Raw genomic sequence first — 27,984 nt, 5'->3', positions numbered from 1 at the left:
GAGGCCGCCATGTTGAGTGTGGCTGAAAGACTGGCAGGCGAAGCCCCGCCCCGGCTCCTCCCTCCCGGGTGAAGAGTGAGCCTGGGTTAAGAAACTGGAGCCGCCGGGTTACCGCCGCTATGGCCTCTGGGTTAGTTACTCTCGGCATCGACCTGGGCACCACGTCCGTGAAGGTGGCCCTGTTGGAGGCCGCGCCGGGCCACCCGTCCGGGTTCGTGGTACTGGCGAGCTGCGCGCGGGCTTCGCGGGCGGAGGCCGAGAGCGAGGCGGCCGGGCCCCAGGTGAGGCAGCGCCTTGGAGCCGCCGCCTCCAAGAGGCTCCTGACACCCAACTTCTTCAGGAAGGCCTTCCTGGAAGCCCCCTCCCTCAAAGAAGTCTCCCTGACCTCTCCAGCCTGGCTGACATCGGCCTGACTTATCTGGGCCTCGGTCTCTGCAGCAGCTCTGCAGTCCCGTCCCAGGAGCTTTCCCGCCTGTTGGCAACTATCTCCCCACTCTCTGGCATTCTCTGGGGGCCCTGCTTATGGCGCTGGATCCCTGTGCTTTCTGTCCTCCACTTTCTGACCGTCGAGGAGTCGCTTTCCTGTGCATATGGAATACCCTCGGGCCTCCCAGTTTCTCTGGCTTCTGTCTGCTCCTCACCTCTGCCCGGTGCCCTCAAGGTCAGGAATCAGTTTATTGCCTAGGGCAGAGTCTAGGTTGTCCTTTGGAAATCAGACCTACATTTGTAAAAGCAAATGTGAATTTAAATACTCAAAAACATTTGGCCAGCAATAGTCTCCCAGCTCCCAAAGACTGAGACACCTGGAGAAAAGAATTCAGAGCAATTAGACACTGAAAGACGAGTCCATTAAAATGTTTGTTTTAAAAGGATTAGCTGGATACCTATAAACTACAGCTAATGGCTTGTGGGAGTTACTAGGTTAGAAACAGGATAATGGGCTCTGTTGGGATATATAGGTGGGTTAAGAAATTGGATCAGTCAGTCCTTAGAACTGGATCCTGTTCAAACTGGCCACAGTGGCACTTGCTTGTAATCCTCAGGGGGCCAGCCTCAGAAACTTGGCCAGACCCTGTTTAAAAATAAAAATAAAAATAAAAAAAGGCTTGGGGGTGATGTTCAGTGGTAGAGCACTTGCCTAGCAGGCATAAGGCCCTGAGTTCAATCCCCAGCACTATAAAAACAAACAACAACAAACACCCACAAATAGATAATATCCCTCACCCCCCCAAAAAAAACCCAAAACAAACCAAATTGGATCTTGTCCATTTCCTGAAAAAGTTAGCTTTATCAAAACTAAATGGACACATGACGAGAATTCCATCTCCTACATTACTCTCGTCATTCTCCCTCCTCCTCGCTGACTTCACCTTTTAAAGGGATTCGATTCTGTCCTATTTATGTTTATTCTTTATGGTACCTAGCTCAGTGCCAAGTTCATAATATGTAAGAACTGTTTCCTTAGAAAAGTATCTTTGGGCATGTTGCTCAATGCTGAGGTGTATTTAGAACGCACAAGTCCTTGGGTTCAATCCTCAGCACCGAAGAATAAGAAAGAAAAGTCTGTACAATTAACATGGTCATGATTGGCTAACCATATATGAATGCCAGTTCCTCCTCTTTGCTGAAGTGTGTTAATGCAAACAAATAAGTATTTTTAAAAATAGATGATTTTTTTTATTTGTAACATATGCACATGATATAAAATTAAAAAATAAAAAAGAAAAAAAAAGTTAGCTTTATGTTCAGTCAATCGACAGTAGAAATTACTATCAAGGAACTTTTCTGTCTAACCTCTGACTTTTCCCCCATGCCTCAGCTTGTTCTCTGAATTGAAATAAGTGGCCTCTTAGTGCCTTCCAGCCAGAAACCTCAATTTTCTGAGCCAAGCCCCATCCCCAAGAGCTTTGTTTTTCATAAGCTATTGCTTGCCGCATTTCAGAGGGTAAAGGATTTCAGGAGCACTTTGTATTTTTATAGAGGCTTTCAAAACTAGCTTGGTTGGGGTAGCAGAGTGTTTTAGAATGATCATTTTACTTCATGGACTACGAAATAGAGGCAAAGTTGGCTCTGATCCTGTGGGAGTGGACAGTGAAGTTGGGATTACAGGAAAGGGGTTCAGGGGTGCCGTTTCCTCTTGAAATAGGGCCACTTGTTGAAAACGTTTCCCTTTCCCCACAGCATTCAGCAGGCTGTTCTCTGCTTACAGGCAAACGCAGCATGTTGTACCTGCTCAGTGAGGCACTTGGGGGAGGGGTCCGTAGTAGCACCCTCCATACATCCTCCACATATGAGCTGTGCTCTGGGAAAAACTGCATTGCTGGGATTTTGTCTACAGCAGGTTTTTCAATCACGGCATGTGGACATTTTGGACTGAATAATTCTTTGTTTTGAGAACAGTCCTATGCACTTAGAATGTTTAGTAGCATTCTGGCCTCAACTCACCAGTAGCACTTCCCCACTCCCATTGCGACAACCAAAAATGTCTTCTCATTGCCAGTTGTCCCCAGGGAACCAAATCACCCCTGAGTGAGAACCACCAATTTATAGCAACATATGATGGCTGTGTATTTTTTTTGTGTGTGGGTACATTTTTCTTTCAATACTGGGAATTTAAACCAGGGGTGGCATACCACTGAGCTATACACCCATCCCCTTTTTTTGGGTACCAGGGATTGAACTCAGAGGCACTTGACCACTGAGCCACATCCCTAACCCTGTTTTGTATTTTATTAGAGACAGGGTCTCACTGAATTGCTAAATTGCTAATCGATAAATTGCTCAGGCTGGTTTTGAACTTGGGATCTTCCTGCTTCCACCTCCCAAGCGGCTTACAGGTGTGTGCCACCACACCTGGCCCTACCCCCATCCCTTTTTATTTTTTATTTTGAGACAGGGCCTTGCTGGGTTGCCCAGGCTGACCTCAAACTTGCAATCTTGCCTCATCCTCCAGAGTTGCTAGGATTGCAGGCACATGCCACTGCCTGGCATGTCTGTACTTTTTACTCATCTCTAAGTACTGTGTATAACAGGGTCAAACTTGGCAGCTATGTGGTGAAGATCAGAATTTTAGGTATTAGCAATTTAAAACACAAGTATTATTATTATTATTATTACTTGAAATTGAACCTAGGGGTCTCTACCACTGAAATACATCCTCTATCCTGGGATAATGTACCATCTGATGGCCATGTGGGGACTCTTTAAAGGAAAATAGATGAAATTAATTTTAATTACATGATTACAATCCCTTTTATTTTTCATTTTGAGATAGTTGCTAAGTTGCTGAGAGTCTCCATAAATTGTTGAGGCTGGCCTTGAACTTGTGATCCTCCTTCCTTAGCCTTCCTAGTGGCTAAGATCACAGGTGTGTGCCACCACACCTAGTCAAAATACAGAGATTCTGGGCTGGGGCTGTAGCTCAGTGGCAGAGCACTTGCCTAGCATGTGTGAGGCAATGGGTTCAATCCTCAGCACCACATAAAAATAAACAAATAAGATAAAGGCATTCTGTCCATCTACAACTACAAAAAATTTTTAAAAATTTATTTATTTTTCCTCTGGACTTCAGACTCTTCAGCTGTCAAAAGGGGCGTGTGTGGCTGAATAAGTTTCTAAGTCCTAGCATTTATCTGGGCATGGTGGCTCATGTCTAATCCCAGCCACAGAGGATTGTTAAATTCTGTGAGACCCTGTCTCACAAATAGAAAAAAAAAAACAAAAACAAAAATTAAAAGGGCTGAGGGTGTAGCTCAGTGTTTGAGTGTCCTTGGATTAGATTAAATTCCCAGTATAGAAAAAAAAAGTTTTAGGATTTAATGTGGATGTGGACAGATTGATATTCTGAACCAAGAAATGGGAGCAAAGGCTTTTCCATTGTACTTTGGGTGTGTCCATTGTCTATCCAAGGGCTACCCCCAGAGCACACTCACCACTAAAACTGGAACTGCAGAACACTGTCTCCTTGTGTTGATCCCATCCAGCCTGTTTCCCTCCTCCACTCTTTCCACCCTCACAACTCACCCACCCTGGACTCATTTTAAACAGTGGCTCCTCTATCTTGGGATGATGTACCATCTGATGGCCATGTGGGGACTCTTTAAACCAGCACTGCCTAATAGAAATGTGAGTCATAAACGTTAGCCATGTTGGGTAATTTTCAGTTCTTGAGTAGTCTGGTTAAAAGAGATAAAAAGAAAACCGATGAAATTAATTTTAATTACATGTTTTATGTAACTAATGTGTGTAATATATTTGACGTGTAATAATCAATAGAAATTTATTAATGAGATATCATACATTCTTTTCTTCACAATGACTCTGCAATTTAGTGTGTATTTTATTTTTTATTTATTTATTTTTTTAGTGTGTATTTTATACCTATAACAGATCTCAATTCAGACAAACCACATGTGGCTAATGGCTGCCCTCTTGAACAGTGTAGGACTAAACAAATGTCTCTTTCCTGCTCCTTCCTCCCTCTTCCCCCTTGCCCTTTTGCTTCCTCATTGGGGATCATGCAGAGCCATGGTCCTCCTCTGTGTCCCTCTGTCTTTCACTTCTCTGCCAGTTTGCCTGTTGTCCCTTCCATATACAAAGGATCCTTGTTAGGATCTGGGGCTGTGCCTCAGGAAAATGCTTTGTGTTCCCTCTCTACTCCTTCCCCCATCCTACTCCTCCTTGACTTCCTTCTTTGTTTGTTGTTCATCTTTATTAGGGGCCAAAAACTGTCCCTGACCAAGGTCAGCAGGTTTGTTCCAAGGAGGGGAAGGCTGCACTCCCTGGAGGGACCTGAGGGGCTTAAGGTCTTTGGATGCTTTTCCAAAACCATAGACTTTTTCAGCTGCCCAAAGAACTGACATTTATTGAAAGCTGAGCCACATTTCTCTTCCCTTTCTCTGAACTTTCCATGGATCCTTCCAGTTGTTAAATATAAGTTAATTTTGTGACTTGAGGTAATTTTTGTGTGCCAGAAACAGTTTATTTTTAGTGAGATAAAAATATTCAATTTATAAAATTTGGAACACTATTTCTTAAGTTTTTAAATTTAGCTTGTAAAGATTATTCCACTAATAACATTTAAAAATGTATCAGTTCTTTTTATAAGTAACATTTTTTTAAAAAAAAAAGAAAATTAAGAAACTAAAAAAAAAAAAAAGTCTAACCTTTAGCTTTACTCTGTTTTTCAATACTGAGGATTGAATCCAGAGCCTCACGCATGCTAGGCAAGTGCTCTACCCACTGAACTACACCCCAGCCCTTTATTTTATTTTATTTTGGGAGGTGGGTGGGTACTGGGGATTGAACTCAGGGAAACTCAACCCCTGAGCCATATCCCCAGCCCTATTTTGTATTTTATTTAGAGACAGGGCATCACTGAGTTACTTAGTGACTCGCCATTGCTGAGGCTAGCTTTGAATTTGTGATCCTCCTGCCTCAGCCTTCCGGAGCTGCTGGGATTACAGACATGTACCACCACACCTGGCTCCTTTATTTTATTTTTATTTTTGAACATTTTAAACATGTATATAAATTTTTTTTGTGGTGTTGGGGGTCAAACCCAGGGCTAGACAAGCTTGTACATGCTAGACAAGTGCTTTACCACTGAGCTACATCCCCAGCCCCCTTACATGTTTTAAATTGCAGTCATATACTTGGTCTCTTTTCTTGTTGAGGGACTGCTTTTGTTGAACAATTCAAACTCAGAAACTGGACTGGGGTGGAGCTCAGTGGTAGAGCATGAACAAATCAGAAATTGCAAAAGCAAAAGACTTTATTTGGGGTGACAGGAATTGCAGTTCAGGAGACACAGCTCTGAATCAGTGTTCCAATGGGCAGACAGTGCAAAGAAGAAAAAAATTCCTTTTTAGGGAATTTCTATTGAAATTGAAGAACAAGTGCTGTATGACAGGGGCTAGGTGTCTGGTAGAAGATAAAGAAAAGAATGATTATGTTTTGGTAAAAAGGTTCAATTCCTCTCAGTATACATCTTGACTCTCTGGACACAATGTAATTAATTATCTGTTATAGAATCTATAGTACAAGGGGGAAAGTGACCAACTTGTACATTCTAGGCAAGAGGTGTTTTTTTTTTCTTTTCAATTTTTAGTTGTTGATGGACCTTTATTTAATTTATTTATTTCTTTGTGGTGCTGAGAGTCGAATTCAGTGCCTCACACATGCTAGGCAAGCACTCTACCACTGATAGGCAGGAGTTTAAATTGAACATTAAGTCCTGTTTCCAAAGGCCTCTTGTCTGGCTTTGGAAATCTCCTTCAATGTTACTTTCTTTCTTTTTCAATGTTGTTTTCATTATGATTTTTCTTTTTATTTTCACAAGTTGTCTGTCTTAAATATTTTCAGAATATCTAAGTTATTCTTATAAATTGAATAAATTAGATATATACCCAAGTGAACTTTAATGTTCTTATATGTTTCTTTTCTTTTTTTTTTTTTTTAGAGAGAGTGAGAGAGGGAGAGAGAGAGGAGAGAGAATTTTAATATTTATTTATTTTTTTATTTTATCGGCGGACACAACATCTTTGTTTGTATGTGGTGCTGAGGATCGAACCCGGGCCGCACGCATGCCAGGCGAGCGCGCTACCGCTTGAGCCACATCCCCAGCCCCTCTTATATGTTTCAAATCCTTTTATAAGTAGTGAGATTTGAACTTATAATCATAAATCTAGATCAGTTACTTGATTGCACATTTTAAATTGTAATTATGAAGGTAGCCAAGGCCAGATTCCTTTAAAAATATAAATTTACTTAAATGCTAAGTACACCAAGATTCTTAAGCACAAATATTAATAATCCTTGAATTTATGTTCTTCTTGCCTCAGTGGTAGAGCCTGAACAACTCAGAAGTTGCAAAAGCAAAGAGTAGCTGGGATTACATGTGTGCCACCATATTGGGTGGCATGATTCTTTTAAACATGCATATACATTTAATTTTTCTTCTTTCTACTTTGAATTTTACTTACAAAGAAAACAATGATGTTACCTGAGTTGCTTCCCCAAGTGAATGTTTTCTGGTGGCTTTCTTAGCTTATTGAAATTTAGAGAGTTCTTTTTCTTTTCTTTTTCACCTGGGTACTGGGGTATTGAACACAGGGGTACTTTACCACTCAGCCACATCAATGGTTTTTTTTATTTTTTATTTTGAGACAAGGCTTCACTAAGTTGCCCAGGCTGGCCTCAAACTTAAGAAGCTTCTGCTTCAGCCTCCCAAGTTGCTGGGATTACAGATGTGTGCCACCATAGCCAGCAAGATTTAGCGAGTTCTAAATCTGATTTTAAGGCCTTCTTGTTTCCTTTGGATCAAATTATATCATTTTTTTGTTGTTGTTCAGTATGCCCCCAAATGCCATATCTAGCAGGTATTGTTCTCTGAACCCCAACATGGGAAAGATGCTGTCAAGAAAGGCCCAAGGCACTAAAAGCACTTTAACATGAGCACTAGTGTTCTAGGCATCTCCTAGAATGGGATGTGACTTTGGGGTCACAGTCTGACAGGGACTTAATAATTCAAAGGAATGAGGTGGTCACAGTGACTAGATTTCTTAGGTTTGCATCCTCTCATTGCCTACTTTGGAATAGGCCATGATGGCTATAATGATGTCTCTAATTCCACCAGTTTAGATATAATGCTGGATTGGAATTGGCCTTTCTTTAGCTGTAAGATGTCAAAATGTGTTCCCCCGTATGACTCTGAAGACCCAATCTGAACTTGTCCAAACCCTGATTCAAGATGTATAAAATCTAGGCAGGATGTGGGGGAGGATCATTGAAGCCCAGGACTTTAGGGCCAGTCTGGGTAACACAGTGAGATCCCATCTCAAAAACAAAACAACATCCCCCCCCCCCCCAAAAAAAAAGAAAAAAACAACCAACAAACCAGACAAACAAGAGGACTGCTAAGGAGTAAGAACTGCCTCCCATCCCTACCTAAAACTCATCTATCCCAGAAAAGAAGACTGAGGACTAAACATACCTGCATGTACTTCTCTTACTAGATAATGTCTATCCCTTGGACTCATTCAAATTCCAAAGAGAATCACTTTACAAGCTCATTTCTGTCTGCCACTAATTATCATTTAAGAATTCTCAAAGTTGTCTGCATTTCCCATTCTCTCCTCTCCTACAGGAAAAGGGGTACACAAGCTTCTGAATCATGGTAGGCTTGTGGGTACTTTCACTCCTGTCATTTTCCTCCATGCTGAGATTTTTCTCTTCTGCATATTAATATATCCATATGCATTTTCTTTAATTTAATCAGGACTGAAGGGGAAAGGAAGGGAAATTTCCCTTCGCTCCTATACCACCAGGCTCCTCCAACCTCATCACCCCATATGCCTTGTAAAGAAGACCCTTCTGTGATTTCCCCTATTGACGGTACGGAGGAGTGCTTTTCTTAGTTCAGACTGACCCATGGTGAAGAGCAGAGCCTGAGCCATATGGTAAACCTCATTTGCAAAATCGTCTTATATGTGAAGCCAGAGTGTGGTTTCTTGCCAGCTGCAGTCCTAACCTCCCACCCCCAGCCTTCACCCAGAGCTGCTCAGCATGTCTTGGAAGTGACCCCAGTGGAATGAGCAGGGCAGCCATCCTCCAGGAAATCCTTTAGGCCTGCCCGCCTCCCCCTGACCTTTTGTCTGTTCCTGACCTGTCATGTTCTGTTTACAGGGGCGGGAGCAGGATGTGAGTAGAATCATTCAAGCCCTAAATGAATGCCTTGCTGCCCTTCCCCAGCAGCAGCTTCGGAAAGTTAGGGCCATCGGAGTGTCAGGACAGATGCATGGCGTCGTATTTTGGAAAACAGGCCAAGGTATGCTGGGCTCAGGGGATGACCTCTTGCTGCTGATAGTCACTTACCAAATGGGAAAAGTGCTATGAAGTCCTCTTTGATCAGAATCAGGTTATCCTGCTATGGGAATAATTTATTGCTTCCCAAAACGGATTAGCACATAATACTCCTTGTCTTTCATGTACATTTGTTTGGTTCAAATGTATAATGAAGTGAACTGTCCACTTGCATGTCATTTGCACATTATCTATCCATGAACAGACAGGGGGAATATAATGAGTCTCCTGTGATTCTTTTGTAGGTTTTAGCAGAGTGGATTTTCTGCAGTTCTCTCTCTATTTGTGTTGGTGTCTCACAACATTAGTGCTGACAACCAAGAGATTAGCTGTTACTGTGTGAGATGTCAAGACACAGAGGAAACTCTTTAGAATTGGGGCATAGATTTTGTTCTTTACATAACCACAGATGTTGATGATTTCTTAAAAAAAAAATTCTAGGGAGTATTCTTTTTAAGGGCTCAGTTGCAAAGTTTTATTCAGTGTATCATCTGATATAGGTCTGACAAAGTGCAGAGGAGGCTGACCTGTTTGGTTCCTGGGGGAAGCTAAGTCAGTAAAGCAACAAGAAGCACTTCACGTGTCAGATACTGGGCTAAGGACCTTATCTGCATGATCTCATCAATCTTTCCCACAACCTTATGATGGAACGTGACTGTCCCCATTGTGTAGATGAGGAGTTGAAGTTCAGAGAGGCTGGAATAACGTGCTCAGAGTCATATGGCCGCAAGCAGTGACTCCATTTTGTGCACGCAGGTCTGTCTGTCTTCAGGCACTGAGCTTTTAGAGGACTTTAAGGAGGAGCAAAGCTCCAGGAGGACATGATGACTCAGTAAAGGGAGGGATTTCCCAACAGAATGTCCCAGGAAGGATTAGACTCCTACAGAAAGTAATGACCTCCCTGTTATGCTAGGCATTCAATTGTTTTTAAAACAATTTATATAATATACAATAGGGAGAATAGTATGATGAACCAAAACATACCTATCATCTGGTTTCAACAAAATCAGCATTTGAGTCCAGGTGTTGTTTTGTTTCTGACTCTTCAGGCAGAAAACGGTGGCTGTGGACTGAATGAGTGGTTGGTGACTTGCCTGTCAGTGACTGGGGTCTAGTGACATCCTTTGATAACTGCCCAGGATGGGGAGGGGAACTGTAGAAGCCAACATAATCTCTCTCTCTTCCCTTTCCTAGTGTGCCTGATGTCAGGCTCTTTGAAACTATGGGAGCCGCTTGGCTCCAAGCTGTGGCAGAAGCAGAAGGCCGATTAGGGCATTGGAGCCGACCTCTCCGAGGGAGTCTAGGTTGTAAAAAGCTTTTTAAACTCCTTAATTTTGCATTAATGAGAATAAATGTCCTTTTAATACTAAAACCTTTCCCAAAGAAGAGAGCAGAGATGTAATGATTGTGGTCTGGTCGCACATCTTCCTTTCTGCCCGTCTTCTAGATTTTGTACCAACCACACAAACCATCCATCGGCCACATTGTTGGAAAAACTCTTAATATTTCATTGAGCCAGCCCAGCATCTCCTTGTTTTGCTGCTGGTTTCTGGGAAGGAGGAAAGACATTGTTTGGTGGTGATGATTCCTGCTTAGTGGGACTGAGTGAAATTGTACTTGGGATCAAGTTGTTCCCGTTTAGTGGCAGCCTTTATTAAGTTTGGTTTCAGTATCCACAACATATAAGGCCCTGTGCTGGGCCCTGAGGGAGATATAGAAATGAGCAGATGAAACCTCTACCTTCTAGAACATAGCCCGCACAGTCGGGCACCAGTAACTTGAGCAGAGAGCTAAGTGCTTCCACGAGGGCATAGGCCAGCAATTTGGAGAGGAGGGAGTGATGAATATCTTCTGAGAGTCCTGTGGTTATGCCTGTTTTTCAGATTCCATTTTCAGGCTCAGTAAAAGCAGGAGAGAAACAGGGATCATAAAGCAAAACTAAAAGGTGAGCATCAGACTGGAGGAAATATTTGCCAATATAGAGGAGATGAAGGACAGATATCAGTATAAATAAAGAAACAATAACAAAGAGAGGAAAAATGGGCTAAGGATCCCAACAGGCAATTCCTAGAAGAGGAAATATGATGGCTGATAAACATATGAGGAGATGCTCCATGTCATTAATAATTAGGGAAGTGCAGATGAGAACAACAATGAGAAGTCATTTCCACCTATTGGATGGTGAAAAATCAAAAAATTTGGAAACATGAAAAGTTGTGAAAATGGGGCTGGGGTTGTAGCTCAGTGGTAGAATGTCTGCCTTACATACATGAGGCACTGGGTTCGATCCTCAGCACCACATAAAAATAAATAAATAAATATTGTATCCCCCCCCAAAAAATTGTGAAAATGGTTAGAAGACTGGTTCTTTTTTTTTTTTTTTTTTTTTTTTTAGGTTCTAGGGATTGAACCCTAGGGTGCTGTACCACTGAACTATACCCCCAGTCCTTTTATTTATTATTAATTTCTTGACACAGGGTCTATCTAAGTTGCCAAGGAGGCTGGCCTTGAATTTGTGATCCTCTTGTGTCAGCCTCTGGAGTTGTTGGGATTACAGGCCTGAGCCACTGTGCCTAGTGAAAAACTAATTCTTTTAAAAATCCTGATGTAGGATAAATTAGGAGAGCTATTTTGGAGGAACTATTAAAATAAGGGAATAGCTATAACTCAGGAATTCTACTATTTGGAGCCTGTCCAGGAAAAGTTCTGGAACACATATATCCTCGAGGAGGCACCCTCATGGTCCTTCACTGCATCCTCCTTTACACCATAGTGAAAATGTGACATTTACCTGGGGGACAAATTAAATAAATGCTGGTAGGCCCATACATATGCAGTCATTAAAAAGAGGAAAGTACACTCAAGCCATATTGACAAAGAACTCAAGAACATGTTGTGGACAACAATAAGTACGGTATTTATTTATCACTTTTGCCATTAAAAACTTAAAAAAAGAGCTGCAGATGTAGCTCAGTGGCAGAGCACTTGCTTGGCACATGCCAAGCCCTGGGTTTAATCCCCACTACTACAAAAACAAACAAAAACTTAAAAATGTATCAATTCTATTCAAGGGAAAAAAAAGAAGAAAAGAAATATAGAAAGAAAATGAGATCTCCATTATGTCAAATTCTAGAATAGACTATCTAAATTTGAATCCTGATTCTATCATTTAGAAGCTATGTGAACTTGGGCAAATTTTGAAAACATTGTGTTTCATTTTCTTATGTGTATTTTCTTCATTGTTTATTTGGGGAAAATTATGATCCTGTCTTATAAAGTTATCATGTAGATTAAATGAATTAATATTTTGAGTGCTTTGAACATTGTCTGGTACTCTATTTATTTTATGATAGTTTGAAAAAAATTAAAAATGGTATCAAAAGAGTTTTGGAAGCAAATAGAGAGAGAAAAAAAAAACACTGTAAACATCCAGCTTTAGGGCTGGGATAAGAATCCCAGGTTTAAAAAAAAGAATCCCAGGTTTACATTTAGGTAGAAATGCAGCTGTGGGGTAGATTATTCTCAGGAGGACCCCTTCCCTATTTCCATCCCCACCCTATTTCCCTGCTTCCAGGTGAAAGTTAATATGATACCAAGAAGATGTTGCAGGTACAAGATGCTGTAACATACCTCCCTGCTGTGCTGGATATTGGCCAGGAATGTTAACCAGAGATTGCTTGACAAGGTCCTTTACCCTCCTTGTTCCATTCACCTGCAACAAGTATCCCTTGATATTCTTAAAGACTTACACCCTTAATCCATTCATGTTCTCCTTCCCCCAATGTCACCTCAGAGAGGACTTCCCTGACCACCCCTAACAATCATCACTGTCTCTCCCCTCACCCTGCTGCACATTTTTCATAGAAAGTAAAAGTACCTGGCACTGTACATTTGCTTATTTATATTCTGTCTCCAGCCCTGGCATATAAGCTTTGTGAAGACAAAGCTTTGTGAAGACTTTTCCTTGTTATATTTTCAGACCCTAGAACCAGCACCTAATATACATTAGATACTCAATAACTATATCATACAGTCAGGCACATAAGCATGAATGAATGAATGGATGTTGCATGGCCTGGAACTAAGTGGGGAGGGCAGGTAAGTTTCTTTGTTTCTTGATGAGTGAATTTACAGGAAAATATAACAGCCTTGGTTTCCAAATCTGGGATCTGAGATCAGACAGCCAGAAAATAGCTTTCTGTGACATCTGACCTGCTAGACTCATAGCAGGCTCCATTCTTCAGTGGTAGCCAGATTCCTACCTCCATCTAATAGATTTGGGGTGTCCTCAATTGCTGTTAACTTTTCTGGACTGGCACCTTATGCCAGTGTTCTGCAGCAGTGGTTGTATTCATATTACATGGTGGCATGGGAAACATTCCATATTTGAGAAGAAAGAACAAAAGTTATATAAAGGAATAGCAGGGTTTAAAAGGTGTATGCCACCTTACCCAGTTCGGCTGGAAACAGTTTTAGGTGAAATATTTATTTAAATAAGAGCAGAGAAAATTCCAGAAGATGTTTCAGAATATAAATGAAGTAAAGTTGGTGTTGTTAGTCAACTTTCTGCCACTGGGATAAAATACCTGAGAAAATCAACTTAGAGGAGGAAAGGTTTATTTTGGCTCAGGGTTTTAGTCCATGGCCATTTGGTCCCATTGCTGTGGGCCTGGGGTAAGGCTGAACATCATGGTAGGGAGCATGTGGCAGAGGGCAGTGCTCACCTCATTGCAGTTAGAAGTGTGTCAGAGGGCAGGGTCTGGGGATAAAATGTGTACTTTAAAGGCATACCTCCAGTGACAAACCCCTTCCGACAAGGCCCCGCCTCCTAATGTTTCTACCACCTCCCAATACCACAGTCAGCTGGAGACCAAGCCTTTTGGGGGATAGTCAGATGCAAAGTAAAATAGATGGCCAGATTTCTTAGTAGAATTTGATGTTTAAAAATTAATTAGCTCAGGACTGGGGATGTAGCTCAGCGGTGGAGCATGTGTTTAGCACATGTGAGACTCTGGATTTCATCTCCAGTACCCACTGCCCCAAATCAATTAGCTAAGATCAAAGGATAATCATTCAGAATCAAGACTAGGTAATATCATCATGCTGAGAGTTGGAAAGACTGTGGAGACCAGGGGACTTGGGAGTATACCAAACAACTTTTGGGGTGTGAGGAGATACATAATATCAACTTAAAGATTAAGGAAAAGAAACAGAAGTGAGACAAATGGAGGGAGTAAAGTCATTTGCTTAAGGCTACAGAGCCATGATATCAGGGCCATGGGTGAGCCAGGTACTGCCACAGGGTGCAAGTGCCTGTACCCTAAGCTCACCAGCTGAGACGTCTCAAGGACATGCTGCTGCCCACTTGGGTTCTCTTTTCTGTATTTTTGGTCATCTTGTTTATTCCAGGCTGTGTCTGGACAGAGGGAGAGGCTGCTCCTGTGTTCAAGCCCAGAGCTGTGAGCTACCTGGTCACATGGCAGGATGGCCGGTGTAGCAGTGAGTTCCTGGCTTCTCTGCCCCAGCCAGAGTCCCACCTCAGTGTGGCCACAGGGTTTGGCTGTGCAACCATCTTCTGGCTTTTGAAAAATAGGTAAGACAACTCTTCTTTGAATCAGTGGTGGATTTCTAGGGGGGATGACAGTGGCGGATTTCTAGGGGGATGACAGGAGGCTGAACCTCCTGCTGATCAGCATCTCTTCACCTGATAGACTGTGCCTTGGTGAGTGTGGCCTGGCATACTATGCCGTCACAGATCTGGATCTGATCCAGAATGGCTCATTTTGCAGAGGGCTCACTATGGGTTATCCAATTCTAATCAAGAGAGGGAGAGGAGGGGACAGAGAGGGCAAGTGATTTGCCAAATTGAGTTCACAGTAGGGTCAGGGCTTCAGGTCCTGAAATAAAGCAGGACCATGTCCTGCTTTCCCAGGCATAGCAGTTCCCCAAGTTCCCCAAGTCCTTCCCCTTAGAGCTGACTTGGGTGGCTTTGCTTGGAGCAGCTGGGAGGTCCTAACCCCAGGGCTCTAGTTAAACATGAGCCACAGCACGTAGACTTGTGGCTATGCCTCGACTATACCAAATCCAGTTTCTATGTCCATAGCTAGGTGCAGCACATGTTTCTGCATCCATGTTAGACCCAGTTGAATTGTTTTTGGTGTGAAAACAGCCCAGACTTCCTGAAGTCCTACGATGCAGCTGGCACCATCCAAGACTACGTGGTTGCCATGCTGTGTGGCTTGCCAAGACCCCTGATGTCTGATCAAAATGCTGCTAGCTGGGGATATTTCAACACCCAGGGCCAAAGCTGGAACTTGGAGATGTGAGTATAACCTCAAAGGCTGGCTCCAGGCTGAAGGGAACCTCCTGAGTGAGAGCTTCTTTGTAGTTTTCCACCTGGAATTTCCATTGTTTGATACATTTTAAAATAAGATTAAGAATGGGAGGTAGTCTGGAGGGATGCATTTTAAGTTATTTTTCAACAATCATTTACCTTTTCAGGTACAGAAGTCCGGTGCCTATAGGTTTACTTCCTTCAGGGCCCAAATTCTGAGCTCTGAAATAAAAGCAAAAAGTACCTGGTAGTTCAGGTAAAGAACTTTCTAGCATGTTTTATAAAATTTGGCAGCCCTATATTCACTAACCTGAGTGATGGATGCATTTGACATTCAAGAGGCTGGTGGGTTTGACTTTGGTCTGGACTGTGCTAACCAACGCTAACTTTGTGTTGAAACTGTGGTCGCCTCCCTTTGCAGAGGGTTTGTGTTTTCCTCAAACACAGGGGGCCAGAATGCTATAAAATCTGGCTCTGATTGCATCCTTTTTGATGGCTGTGATTTAAACTGGTTGTTTTCTTCTTCTCTGGAAGATGCAAGCTTTTGTTCCCTATTTACAAAAACCATGTTCATGATTTCAAAAAAAGCTCAAGAGGAAGTCTGTGATGACACTGGCTTCCATTCTTCCTTCTCCTATGTGTGACCTATAGCATGTTCCCTTGCTAAGTCTCCTGGAAACAACAAAAAGCAGAAAGCTGAGAGCCAGGTAAATACAGGTGTCCACTTCTGTTTTGCAGACTGAGGGTCTCGGGCTTTCCTGTCCACATGCTCCCCAACATTGCTGAGCCAGGCAGTGTGGCAGGAAGAACTTTCCACTCCTGGTTTGAAATCCCAAAGGGGACGCAGGTGGGTGTGGCCATGGGTGATTTACAGGCCTCTGTCTACTCTTGCATGGGCCAAAGGACAGATGCTGGTAAGTTTTCTTTTTGTTTTCTTAAACTTACACAGGTGCTTCCCAAACACCTGCTCTGAGCAAGGGCCTGAGGGATGCCTATAACTTACCATCCTTACTATCCTAGGGGATCCTGTTCTGTAAAGATGAAAAATACCCTCATCTTTGCAGGTGAATCCCTCTGCTCAGGAAGCTTATAGGCCAGCAGGCAAGTTCTATCCCTGTGCTTACCTTTTGTGGCCTGGTGAGGGAAGTGGCTGTCTCTAATTGGCTACTTTCTATGCACTGTATGGCCAAGAAATAGATGATAAGTTTGGGGCTGTGGCTCAATGGTAGAGCATGTGCTTAGCATGAGAAAGGCCTTGGGCTTGATCTCTAGTAAAACACACACATACATAAACACACACACACACACACACACACACACACACACACAGAGAGAGAGAGAGAGAGAGAGAGAGAGAGAGAGAGAGAGAAAAGTAGAATAGGATTGTTGTTATTATGAGTTTGTCAGTGAAAGTAGTGTCAGATCTGATTAGAAGTGCACAATCTTTTCTGAATTTGGGTTAAGAGAAACACAATGAGGTGGAGGTAGTAGTCAGGACAGGGGTTAGCAAACTGAAAAGGGTCAGAGAGTAAATGTTTCCTCTGTGTGGAAAACATAATCTCTTAACCTTGCCATTGGGGTTAGAGAAGCCACACAGCATGAATGGGCACAGTTGTTCCAAGTAACATGTTGGAACATATAAACACTGAGATGTGACTTTCATAGAATTTTTATGTATCATGAGATATTCTGCATTTGATTTCTTTTCAAGCATTTTAAAAATATGAGAACATGCTAGCAGGATGGTAAAATAGTGTGGCCCTTTTGGAGAGCAATCTGGTAGTTTCTCATGTGAAACATGGAGCCACCATACGACCCAGCAAAGCTGGCTGGAGTTCCCACAGTCCCATCTTTGTGTTCAATTAATTTCCTTGAAAGGCTGACAGCAGACTTACATTTGCTGGTTTATTATAAAGGACAACAAAAGATTCACAGATGGAGAGATGTATAGGGTGAGGCACGAAGGAAGGGACATGCAGGTTCCATGCCCTCTTTTGGTGTGCCACACTCTAGGAACCTCCAAGTGTTCAGTCCTGGAAGCTCTTTGAACCTGACCTTTTTTCCCCCTCCCTAGAAAATGAATCTGTATCTAATGCTAGAGACTAGGTGGGGAAACCCAGCAAGATCCATCTTTTCAGATTCTTCTTGGTCTCTCTGTGCATCATTCCTTGCTCGCAGGTTTGGGAAGGACTGTTTCTGAAATGAAAGTCTTATGATCTATTGTCAGACACAGTAGTAGGTCAGGGAAATGTGGAAAATACCGAGTTTTTATCACTCACCCTGGGGATGAAAGACTCTTTAATTCTAGTTTCTATGGCCTATTATTGAAGGGAGTTATGAGCCAAGAGCTGTGGATGAAAACCCCCAAATGTATATCATAACATCACAGTTGTACAATTGTGAATAAACCCACTGAATTTTATACCCTTTGAAAGGATGGATTTTTTTTTTTTTTTTTGGTACTGGGAATTGAACCCAGAAGCACTTTACCACTGAGCCACATTCCCAGCCCTTTTGATTTTTTTTTGTTTTGGCATAGGGTCTCACTAAGTTACTTAGGGCTTCACTAAGTTTCTGAGACTAGCCTCTAACTGTGATCTTCCTGCCTCAGCCTTCTGAGTTGCTGGGATTATAAGCATGCACTAACATGTTTGGTTGAGGTTGGGGATTTAAAAATATTTTTTTATTTTGGTATTGGAGTTTGAACCCAGAAGTGCCTTATCACTGACCTACATCCCTAGGCCTTTCAATTTTTTTTTTTTTTTTAATTTCAACTCTGAGATAGTTGCTTGAGGGTCTTGCTAAGTTGCCCAGGTTGGTCTGGAACTTGTGTCTTCCTGAGTTGTGGGAATTTTAGGCTTGTGCCACTTCACTCCACTTTGGAGATGTATTTCAGTGGTGGAACACATGATTAGCTTCTACATGTAGTCCCCAGCACTGATCCCCCCAAACCCCCCCCAAAATAAAAAAATTTAAACTGGGTGGGTTTTACAGTAAATCTGTGTGATTTACACATCCACAAAGCTATTATTTAAAAAATGGAAAAGCCATTTTTAGTTGCTGGGCCATACAAAAACAGGTGGTAGGCTGGTCATGGCCTGTCGGCTATAATTTGCCTATCCCCTGGTTTAGGGTATCACCTGGGCCTGCCCAAGTGGGGTGGTAGCTGAGAATACAGGTGTGCACTACTGCACCCGGCTAGATGCAGACATTTTGAGGCAAGGTATTCTGATGTACTTATTACCAATATAGCCAGCACATGGAAAAAGGACAAGATTAGCTGACGAGGAGACTGTCCCTTTTGTTTGTACATACATGTGATAAACTCTTTTCAGATAAAAAAGTTCAAAACCACCTTTTTACTTCCAAATTTTCAGCAACATCAAAGCCCCAGGAAAACATGCTAAGTTTATCTTGTGACTTATTTTTTTTTAAAGCAGTATATACCATCTTTGCCTCATATTCCTTCCTCTCAAAACAAGAATCCCAGTGAGCTCATACAGGCTCTGGAGTTCAGATCTTCTGCTTCCTCTAGTGTGAATTTGGACAGCTGAGTTTCTTCCCTGAGCATTTGTCATTATCCAAAATGAGGATGACAGTCATTGCCTTTCTCATAGGGCAATTGTGGCCTTGGGATGGTGCCTATAAAGAGCCTGGCTCTTTTTTTTTTTTTTATGTTAGGCGGTACTCTCTTCAGAGGGCAGTCCCCTGTGCCCATGTGCTTTCTAAGTGGTGGGAGGCTAGTCCAGTGGGAAGCAGGTTAGGATTAGACCCATATTAGTCTGTTTTCTGTTGCTACAATTGACTCTCAGATTGGGAAATTTAGAAAGAATAAAGGTTTAGCTGGACATGGTGGCGAATGCATGTAATCCCAGCTATTCCGGAGGCTGAAGCAGGAGATTCTGAAGCTCAAGGCCAACCTGATCAGTGTAGCAAGATCCTGTCTCAAAATGTAGCTCAGTGATAGAACATTCCTGGGTGGTTCAATTCCTAGTACAAAAAAAAAAAAAAAAAAAGAAGAAGAAGAAAAGGTTTCTTCAGTTCATGGTTCTGGAGGCTGAGAGGTCCAAATTGAGGAGCTGCATTTGGAGGGGTCCTTCTTCCTGGGTCATGGCATGGTGGAGGTATCACATGGGGAGACAGAACAAATTAGCCATAATGAGATCTTCTTTTTTATAACAAAGTCACTTCTTCCATAACCCACGAATGGATCAGTCCATTTATGAGAATGGAGCCCTCATTATCCAATCACATGGTAAAGCCCCTCCCTGGTCCCTTCTCTTAATATCTCACTATGGGGATTAAATTCTAGCCTGTGTTATTGTGGGGACATTCAAGCCCTAGCAAGGCCTCCTCTTCCCTGAGGTGGTTGGAGCCTCTGGTTCCAGCTTGCGGCTGCTGGCCTGTGCTCAGCTGTGACCTGTCTGTGGGCAGTGTTGCTTGGATCCTTTCACTATCCCTTTCCATGGGTAGAGGGCATGTTGCTTCCAGTTTAGGGTCATGGTAGGAGGCTCACTGTAGTGAAAAGTGAAGCTTATTAGCTTCCTGTGACTCCTTTAAAAACCAGTATACCATTATCGCTTTTGACTCCCTGGTAGTGCTGACCTCAGTTAGTTTGGCCCCTAAGCATACTAATTCTCAAAAGTCACACACTGTCACTTTGGCTTTTTTTTCTTGTCAGAAGCGAGTCACTATGCCAGGTCCACACTTAGGGAGAGGGGAGTCAGCCTCTACCTCTTGAAGAATATCTAAGAATTTGTGGACGTATTTTTAAAACTGCCACACTCTCCCTTTGTCCTCTTATGATTTGTGACCCCCGAGTTAACACAACAGACCTCAGCTTTGCTCTCTTTGGATCCCAGTTCTCAATATCAGCACTTCCGTGCAGCTGGCGGCCTCCATGCCTTCAGGATTCCAGCCGGTGCAGATCCCAGACCCTGCGGCCCCAGTTGCCTACTTCCCATACTTCGACAGAACTTACCTGGGGGTAGCAGCATCGCTCAATGGGGGCAATGTGCTGGCCACATTTGTCCACATGCTGGTTCAGTGGATGGCAGATCTAGGTAAGGCGTGGCCCACACAGTGGTGTGTTCTCTGCTCATTTTTTTTTGTATGGCTGTGTCTTGGAGCTTAATGTGCTGTTTCAGCATCTGGCTTCAGGTTTCAGACCCATCTAGGTTCCTGCATATTCCTTTCTGCCTTAGGGTGTCTGAACTTGCAGCCTCTTTCCCTCTCTTCTCTGAACAGCCGTTGCCTATTCTCTTCTTTGCAGCAGGTGGGAGGCACCTTTCCTCTTGCCTTGACTGTGGAGTATTATAACAGCTTTCCTAGCTTCTCCTGGCTCTGCTTTCTTCATTTTTCTGCCCCCAAATCCCTGAATATGTTGCATTTAAGGTTTTCCTTATAATGACTTCAGATAGTTGAACTGGTGTGATCAGACACACGAGCAAAAAGACTCCTGGTATTTGACAATGTAATAAAATCCTATTCTAGGTCCAGTGGTACACACCTCAGGGCTGCTGAGGCAGGAGGATTGCAAGTTCAAGGCTAGCCTCAGCCAATTAACAAGGCCCTACCTAAAAATAAATAAATAAATAAATAAAATAAAAGGGCTGGGGATGTAACTCAGTGGTAAAGTTCTCCTGGGTTCAATTCCCAGCACCAGAAATAAAATAAAATAAATCTTCATAGTACTAGTGAGTAGTTCCTGTCTCTCTGGAAGGCTTCCTCGGGACTCTGAAGCCCTCTTACTCCCTTCTCTTACTCCTGAGAATTCAACACGTCTTTCTCTGCTCTTAATGGACAATGACACGTGCAACTTCATTCTTCCACAAGAGGTCTGCTTTGCAAACACTTAAGGTAGATATAACATATCTGATAAGCCATCAAGATCTAGGGAAATAATGACCATCAGATGTAATGGTCACCTGGAGGAGTTCAAAATTAGTAGGAAACATCCAACATAGTAACAAAGCAAGGTCCAGGCAGCAGAGAGTGTATGGGAAGCTCCTCCTGGTTGTACAACAAGCTACTGACTAACATTGGTGCCTTTGTTATTGGAATTCTTGGCCAAAGGCCTGACTTTGAGGTCCCAACAAACTGGGTCCAGCCACTTGCCCCAAATACCAAAAACAAAAGGTTATGGTGAAATGCAGGAAAAGAACTTTACTCAATATGGCCACATATTGGGAAGGCAAAGATGGGATCCAGCATCCTAGCCCTGTCTGTGGAGTGTCAACAGGAGCTACAGAGGAAGAATTGGGGCAGGAGTGAGAGATATGCACAATTAAGCAGTCTTGGTCAAACTGTGGTTTGGTCAATTATTCTCTCAGTTCTGCTTCTGCCAGGTGGCTCTGGAGAAGTCCTTATCATCGGAGGGAGGACACTTTGCAGGGTGCAGGATATTTATCTGTAGGATCTGTGATCCTGGAAGGAGACAATTTAGTTACATTAGATTATTGCCCCTGCTGTTCTTGGACAGTGTAAGATAAGGAATGAAGACTTCTAGGTGCCACTCCTGGGCTGCAACAGGTAGCTTCCAGTCTTGTCTCAGTCTTGAAGGGGGATGAAGTAAGTTAGGTAAATTTAGGGCTAATAAACCTTATATTACTAGTTTTTAGATGAACACTCCTTCAATGATTAATATTCCTAGATGCAGAGCTGAGCAGGGACCTAAGATGAATACAAACTGAAGGCAGAGATGCCAAGCTTTATCCTGTTTTCAGTTACCTTTTGGGGCTCTGCAGGCCCAAGTAAAGAGAGCTTTTAGCAAAGACAGCCTTTCTAAGTCCTGGTTACACTTTCAGGATGGCCAGGGACATTAGGATCACAGGGGAAATTCTCCCTGCTTGGGCCCTCTTGAGAGATGCTTCATGGAAAGAACTCAGGAAAGGTTTTTCAAGTTGCAGAATCAGTCATGCAGTCATGCGAGCCAGAATCTAGATACTGGTGTAATTGGATTGGGTCTGTTAATTGTTCGCTGAGTTGTGAGCAGGGGACTGTTTTTCTTAGCCCTGAAAAGTATGCTGATTTTTTTCATTTATTTCTCTGTAAGATCCTTTTATATATTCATGTCTCTCATTTTTTGATGAAACAGGAGTGCTTTCAATGTTAGTATTTTTATGTAATGTAGCCTTTTATGAAGTTTCTATAATTATGTAGCCAAACCTTGATCAAAGGCCTGGATCATGGCCTCTTTCCCAGGGAAGAAGACAACTCTGTGTATATTCTAACCTTCCCTTAATTTTTTTTTCAAATTTTTATTAAAGAAATACAATCACATGACTTAAAAAATCCCATAAAACTAAACTTGAGGCTTTTTATTTGAATTTCACCAGTTTTTTCCACTAATGTCCTTTTCTTGTTCCATGATCCAGTCTATATTGCATTTAGTCATCTCCTTAGCCTCCCTGCCTTCTATTGGATTGGTTTGTTTTTTTCTTCCTTCTGGTCTTTTTTCATTCTATATCTGTTTTTTTAAAGAAGCTATAGCACACATGTTTTATAGGGTGTGGAGAGATTGTTACTCTTATGTGTTTTTTTGGGGGGGGGTAGGTGGGTACTGAGGATGGAACTTAGGGACACTCGACCACTGAGTCACACCCCCAGCCCTATTTTGTATTTTATTTAGAGACAGGATCTCACTGAGTTGCTTAGCACCTCACCATTGCTGAGGCTCGCTTTGAACTAATGATCCTCCTGCCTCAGCTTCTTCAGCTGCTGGGATTACAATTTATATGTGGTCATATAAATTGGTACAATGCCTGAGGGTTACCTCTGAAAGAGGTAGTAATGTTTATATATTTTTCTGTGAGATTCTTTTGCATATTACTGTTACTTTGATGAAACAGGCAGCACTTTGAAGGTTAATATTATGAAATTTCTACTATTATGTTCATTTCTTTTGATCCAGCAGTTCCCCTCCAAAGTTCTCATGCTTACAGTTTATGTACTTGCACATACCTACCAGGTTATTCACCAAAAACATGATTAAAAAAATTTTTTTTTGTTTACTCAGTACTGAAGATTGAACCCAGGGTTTTGGGTATACAAGGCAAGAACTCTATCACTGACCCCATGAATATGATTTTTAAAAACCGAATAATATAAAAAGACTTATAGAGGAAAAATTGTCCCACTATTTCCACCGCAGCCCTGGACCTCACAAGTAGTCACCTTAAACTCTTTTTTTTAAAAGAAAGAGTGAGAGAGAGAGTGAGGAAGAGTGAGAGAGAATTTTAATATTTATTTCTTAGTTTTTCCGCGGACACAACATTTGTTTGTATGTGGTGCTGAGGATCGAACCCGGGCCGCATGCATGCCAGGCGAGCGCGCTACCGCTTGAGCCACATCCCCAGCCCCACCTTAAACTCTTACAGATACTCTATTTTTTTTTTTTGTAATGGGGTACATCCACCGCCCTTTTCTCTTACTTTTTATTTTGAGATAGGGTCTTGCTAAGTTGTTGAGGGCCTCACCAACTTTCTGAGGCTGACCTTGAACTTGTGATCCTCCTACTTCTGCCTCCCATAATGATGGTTTTATAGGTGTGTACCACAAAACATGACCTCTGTGCATTTGAGAAATTCCAGTCTTTGTTTTGGTTTGGGGACCAGATTTTTTCACTGGAACTGTGTGTGGCCTGGTAAGTTTTGGGGGAGTTTTCTGGTGCAGCCCACAGGCAGCAAACAGGACTGTGAAGCACTTGGCTAGGTGTCTCTGGAGCCATATACATGGGCCTATAACCTCTTGGGAAGAGTGGGACAGGATGAGGCCAGCAGAGTATGCAAAGCACCTGGAGGCTATGCCAGGGCCTGAATTTTGTGTACTTCTCAACTGTGGGCTGATAAGGCTTTTTGGGCATGAAGTTCTCCCAAGGGGGATAATTGAGCTGCAGTCACCATTGGGGTACAGAAAGGTTCAAGGGTTTTTTGTTCTGGCCCTGATGTGCCTCTGCCTTCTGAAGTATCTTGAGCCTCCCAGGCTCCAGTTCCTATGGAAGAGGAACTAGTTCTTATTAGCACCTCCTTTTGCAGATTCCCAGGCCAGAGCTCCCTCTGCTCTACAGTCAGTTTTCATTCTGTTATCTGCTTGTCTCAAATAAGGGTCTTCATCTCTCATTCCTCATCATTTCTTCTCCTCTGTTTTCTCATTAAGAAAAAAAAAATGTGGGGCTGGGGATGTAGCTCAGTGGTCGAATGGGTGCTTATCTTGTACCAGGGCCTGGATTCAATCCTTAGCACTGAAAAAAAATTGCTGATATTTTAGTGGAATTCTTAAAGGAGGAGGAAAGATACTTATATTCATTCTGCATCTTTAACTAGGATTCTTGGTGATCAGTTTTAAAAGTTGCCTATGATATTGAAATCATTTCTAACTCCTGAGTATGTGCAGTTGATTTTGTATATGTTAAATGTTCTGGTGATGTGAGTACATTGTGACTCTCTAGATTAGTGGTTCTCAGCATTAGCCTCACACTGAAAATAATTGTGGAATTTTAAAAGAATACTGACATTCTTATCTTATGCCTAGAAATGCTGACTTATTTAGCTTGAGGTAGGGGTGAGGGGTGGGGGCATTTTCCATGATTCTGATACCTATGTCTGCTGATAAACATCACTCGAGTAGATCCAGCAACACCTGCTTTCTCTGGAAGTTTTTTAACAAATGCTCAATCTCAGGTCTATCCAGGGTGTGCTAAGTCAGAGCTGCATTCTATTCTAATAAGATCCCTAAGTGTTTGGAGAAAGGACCTATAAGTCTAGGCTGGTGGCTCTCCACCCTGGCTGCCTTTTAGAATTACTTGGAAGGTGTTTAAAAATTCCAGTGCTCAGGTTGTATCCTAGAGCAGTTACATCAGAATATCTGGAGATGAGGCCCACAGTGCTTTCAAAGCTTCTCAGGGGATTGCAATGGACCAAACTAGAAGAGAGCCCCAGTCTGCACAACTTTCTTCTTGTCAAAGCCAGGTTTGTTCATAATAGCTAAACTATGGAACCAACCTAAGTGTCCTTCAACAGATGAAAGGATGAAGAAATTGTGATACACAATGGAATATTACTCAGCCTTAGAGAAGATTGAAATTATGGTATTTGCTGGTAAATGGATGGAACTGGAGAATATCATACAAGTGAAATAAACCAATCCCAAAGAACCAAATGTTTTCTCTGATATGCAGATGCTAATTCACAATAAGGTGGGGCTAGGGAAGAATAGAGGTACTTTGATTAGACAGAGGGGAGTGAAGGGAGGGGAGGGAGTAAGAGGGTAGGAATGATAGTAGAATGAATCAGACATTATTACCCTATGTGCATATATGATTACATGATCAGTGTGATTCTACATCATGTACAACCAGAAGAATGAGAAAAATCCATTTATGTATAATGTGTCAAAATGAATTATACTCTTATGTATAACTAATTAGAACAAGTTAAAAAACCCCTAAAAATAAACAAACAAAAACCCCAATAGTAACAATAACAACAAAAACAAAACTGGTTTGCATTCTCTGGTTTAATGGCAACTTAGAGATTTTGCAAAGTGATTCTTTTTCTTTGTGGTACTGGGACCTTGTGCTTGTTAGGTAACCTCTGTACTGCTGAGTTATAATGCAGCCCTCAAAGTGATCCTAAGATCAAAGCCCAGGGTGCCCTGGGCCTCAGGAACCCTGTATATATACTGAAGGTGGCCTAGATTGTGAGCAGCCTAGGATCTTGGGATTGCTATGGTGTTGCTAATGGCTCCAAAGGCATCATGACTTTGATGGTACTTATTAATTAGTGTATGCATTTGGCCCTCTTGGGATCAAAGATTCTATAATTCTGTGATAGCTATGATGCTCAGGTTAGGGTTAGGTCTCACAGAAACACTGAAAAGATATTTCCTTAAAGTCTGACTTCGGCTGCAGGGAGACAACTGGCTGGAATCCAGGGCAGAGTCTAGCTAGCCAAACTGTGTGAGTCCCTGAACCCCAAAACTTCCAGCTGCAGTGAGAAGAACACCTGCAAGTAGACCTGTCCTATCCCCTAGGAACTTTTATATTTCATCCAGGGGCTGCATAAGCTCACACAGATCTTCCCTGTTTCTGGCAGGTCTGGAGGTTGAAGAATCCACTGTGTATTCACGCATGATCCAGGCAGCTGCACAGCAGAGAGACACCTGCCTAAACATCACCCCAACAGTGTTGGGGGAGAGGCACCTGCCAGATCAGCTGGCTTCAGTGACCAGAATCTCCTCCTCTGACCTCTCCCTGGGGCATGTGACCCGGGCCCTGTGCAGGGGCATCGTTCAGAACCTGCACTCCATGCTTCCAGTGCAGCAGCTCAAAGAGTGGGGCGTGGAGCGGGTGATGGGGAGTGGGAGTGCACTGTCCAGGAACGAGGTGCTGAAGCAGGAGGTGCAGAGGGCCTTCCCTTTGCCAATGTCCTTTGGGCAGGACGTGGATGCAGCTGTTGGAGCAGCTCTGGTCATGCTACAGAGGAGCCTCCACCAGAAAGAGTCTTAATCAGCAGACCCTTTGGCTAAAGGACCACTGTGAATTTTACCTAATCAACATTACTATGTGATCTCTGGGTCATCCTTTTCCTGGACAATTATGTGGGCAGATTTTTAAACTGTTTCATCTTAGGGCATCATCTTGACCAAGAATTTACCTTCAAGGGCATATTCTAGTAATGTGGCCAGGAGTCACCAGCAAGATCCCAAACTAGCACCTTCTGAAAGAGACCTACCTGAGAGTTGGTTGAAAATGTAAATGTGTATGTGTGAGGAGCGGGGCTCATCTGTGATTCATCTGTAGAAAGAGAGAAAACACATGTGCCTTCAGACACCAAAATGTCTAGTGGTCATGGCTCCAACTAAACAAAGAAGACTGTTCTCATGTCCAGTTTTTTGATTGATTTTAGAGACACGAAGCCCAGATTTGAGTCAGATTTGCACTGTTGAAAAAGTCCTTTCCTCCTGGATTGTATGCTGTGACTGTAAGCCCCACCCCCAATCTCACTGTCTGCTACAGCTGATGTCTGGATCAGACCCACTATGAAGCAGGTTGGCTGGGATGAAGATACAGAGGCTTGAGCTTGTTTTCTTGCCATGCACACGAACTCCCAGGAAAGCGTACTACCCTGGAATTGCCCCGAATCCTCACAACAGAACTGGCTTGAAGATACATCACAGAAAAGAAGAAACAGATGGCATGACCAGCAAGGGAGATGGAAGCTTTGTGGCTAGCACTGTTCTGGCACATTGTCCCCAAGAAGCTGACAAGGCTCCAGCAGGACCCTTTCTCAGGATTGTGTCTGTATAGCCACATGTTTTTGCTTTTGTCCAAGGGGAGTGGCAATTTTATCTGAAAGACACTCTTATCCTGCTTGCCCCAATCCTTCTTTCCCTTGGTTTGGACCCTACTGACCCATTGTATTCCTGACTCAGCAGAAACATCTTGCTCAAGTTGGCCTCCCTTAAGTCCTCCCATTATTGGAAGGGATGGCCTTGGAATGGTTTCCAAGAGTGGGCCACTGCATCAACTCCCAGACTCCCAGAGGATCCCAGTCTTAGGCAATCCTGTCTCTGAGGCACCAGACAACCATGATTTTGGGAAGCAGTCATGTTGTCTCTTTGTGAATGTCATTTTACAAGTCATGCTTGCCAGAAGCCCTTAGGTAAATTTGCCAGGTGATACTGGTTGCATTTCAGATACTAAATAAATCTTGTTCTTTCAGAGCCTTGTCTTGTTAATAAAACACACATCTGTCTGCTTTGGAAAGAGTGTACATTACAGCATGTCC

At 42.7% G+C, this 27,984-nt stretch overlaps 2 protein-coding genes across 3 annotated transcripts in view; both read left to right on the top strand.

Annotated features, from left to right (window-relative positions):
- Positions 1 to 25: 25 nt before the first annotated feature.
- Shpk (sedoheptulokinase) lies at positions 26 to 27,919 on the top strand. 2 transcript variants are annotated; one of them, XM_005337300.5, is made up of 7 exons: positions 32 to 281; positions 8,686 to 8,827; positions 14,272 to 14,455; positions 15,032 to 15,184; positions 15,935 to 16,110; positions 20,059 to 20,259; positions 26,290 to 27,919. In XM_005337300.5, the coding sequence occupies exons 1-7, from the start codon at positions 120 to 122 to the stop codon at positions 26,700 to 26,702; spliced, it is 1,431 nt and encodes a 476-aa protein (XP_005337357.1). In that variant the 5' UTR covers positions 32 to 119; the 3' UTR covers positions 26,703 to 27,919. The 2 variants fall into 2 exon arrangements, with proteins under 2 accessions (XP_077898801.1, XP_005337357.1); XM_078042675.1 differs by lacking the exon at positions 20,059 to 20,259 and having other exon boundaries at positions 26 to 281.
- Positions 20,122 to 27,984, top strand: part of Trpv1 (transient receptor potential cation channel subfamily V member 1) — a 45,041-nt gene continuing 37,178 nt past the window's right edge. Inside the window, exon 1 of the mRNA XM_005337297.5 lies at positions 20,122 to 20,259. The gene's annotated coding sequence lies outside the window, so the exon portion shown is untranslated. The remainder of the gene's footprint in view (positions 20,260 to 27,984) is intronic.

Source organism: Ictidomys tridecemlineatus, chromosome 3 (assembly GCF_052094955.1).
Source record: "Ictidomys tridecemlineatus isolate mIctTri1 chromosome 3, mIctTri1.hap1, whole genome shotgun sequence".
Lineage (NCBI taxonomy): Eukaryota > Metazoa > Chordata > Mammalia > Rodentia > Sciuridae > Ictidomys > Ictidomys tridecemlineatus.
This window is presented reverse-complemented; position numbering and strand designations above follow the sequence as displayed.

Excerpts from the sequence above, each read along its gene's own strand:
- Shpk (XM_005337300.5), top strand. The coding sequence starts at position 120 with ATGGCCTCTGGGTTAGTTACTCTCGGCATCGACCTGGGCACCACGTCC. Across the intron at positions 282-8,685 it reads GCGAGGCGGCCGGGCCCCAG|GGGCGGGAGCAGGATGTGAG; the intron begins GTGAGGCAGCGC and ends TTCTGTTTACAG. Across the intron at positions 20,260-26,289 it reads TCAGTGGATGGCAGATCTAG|GTCTGGAGGTTGAAGAATCC; the intron begins GTAAGGCGTGGC and ends TGTTTCTGGCAG.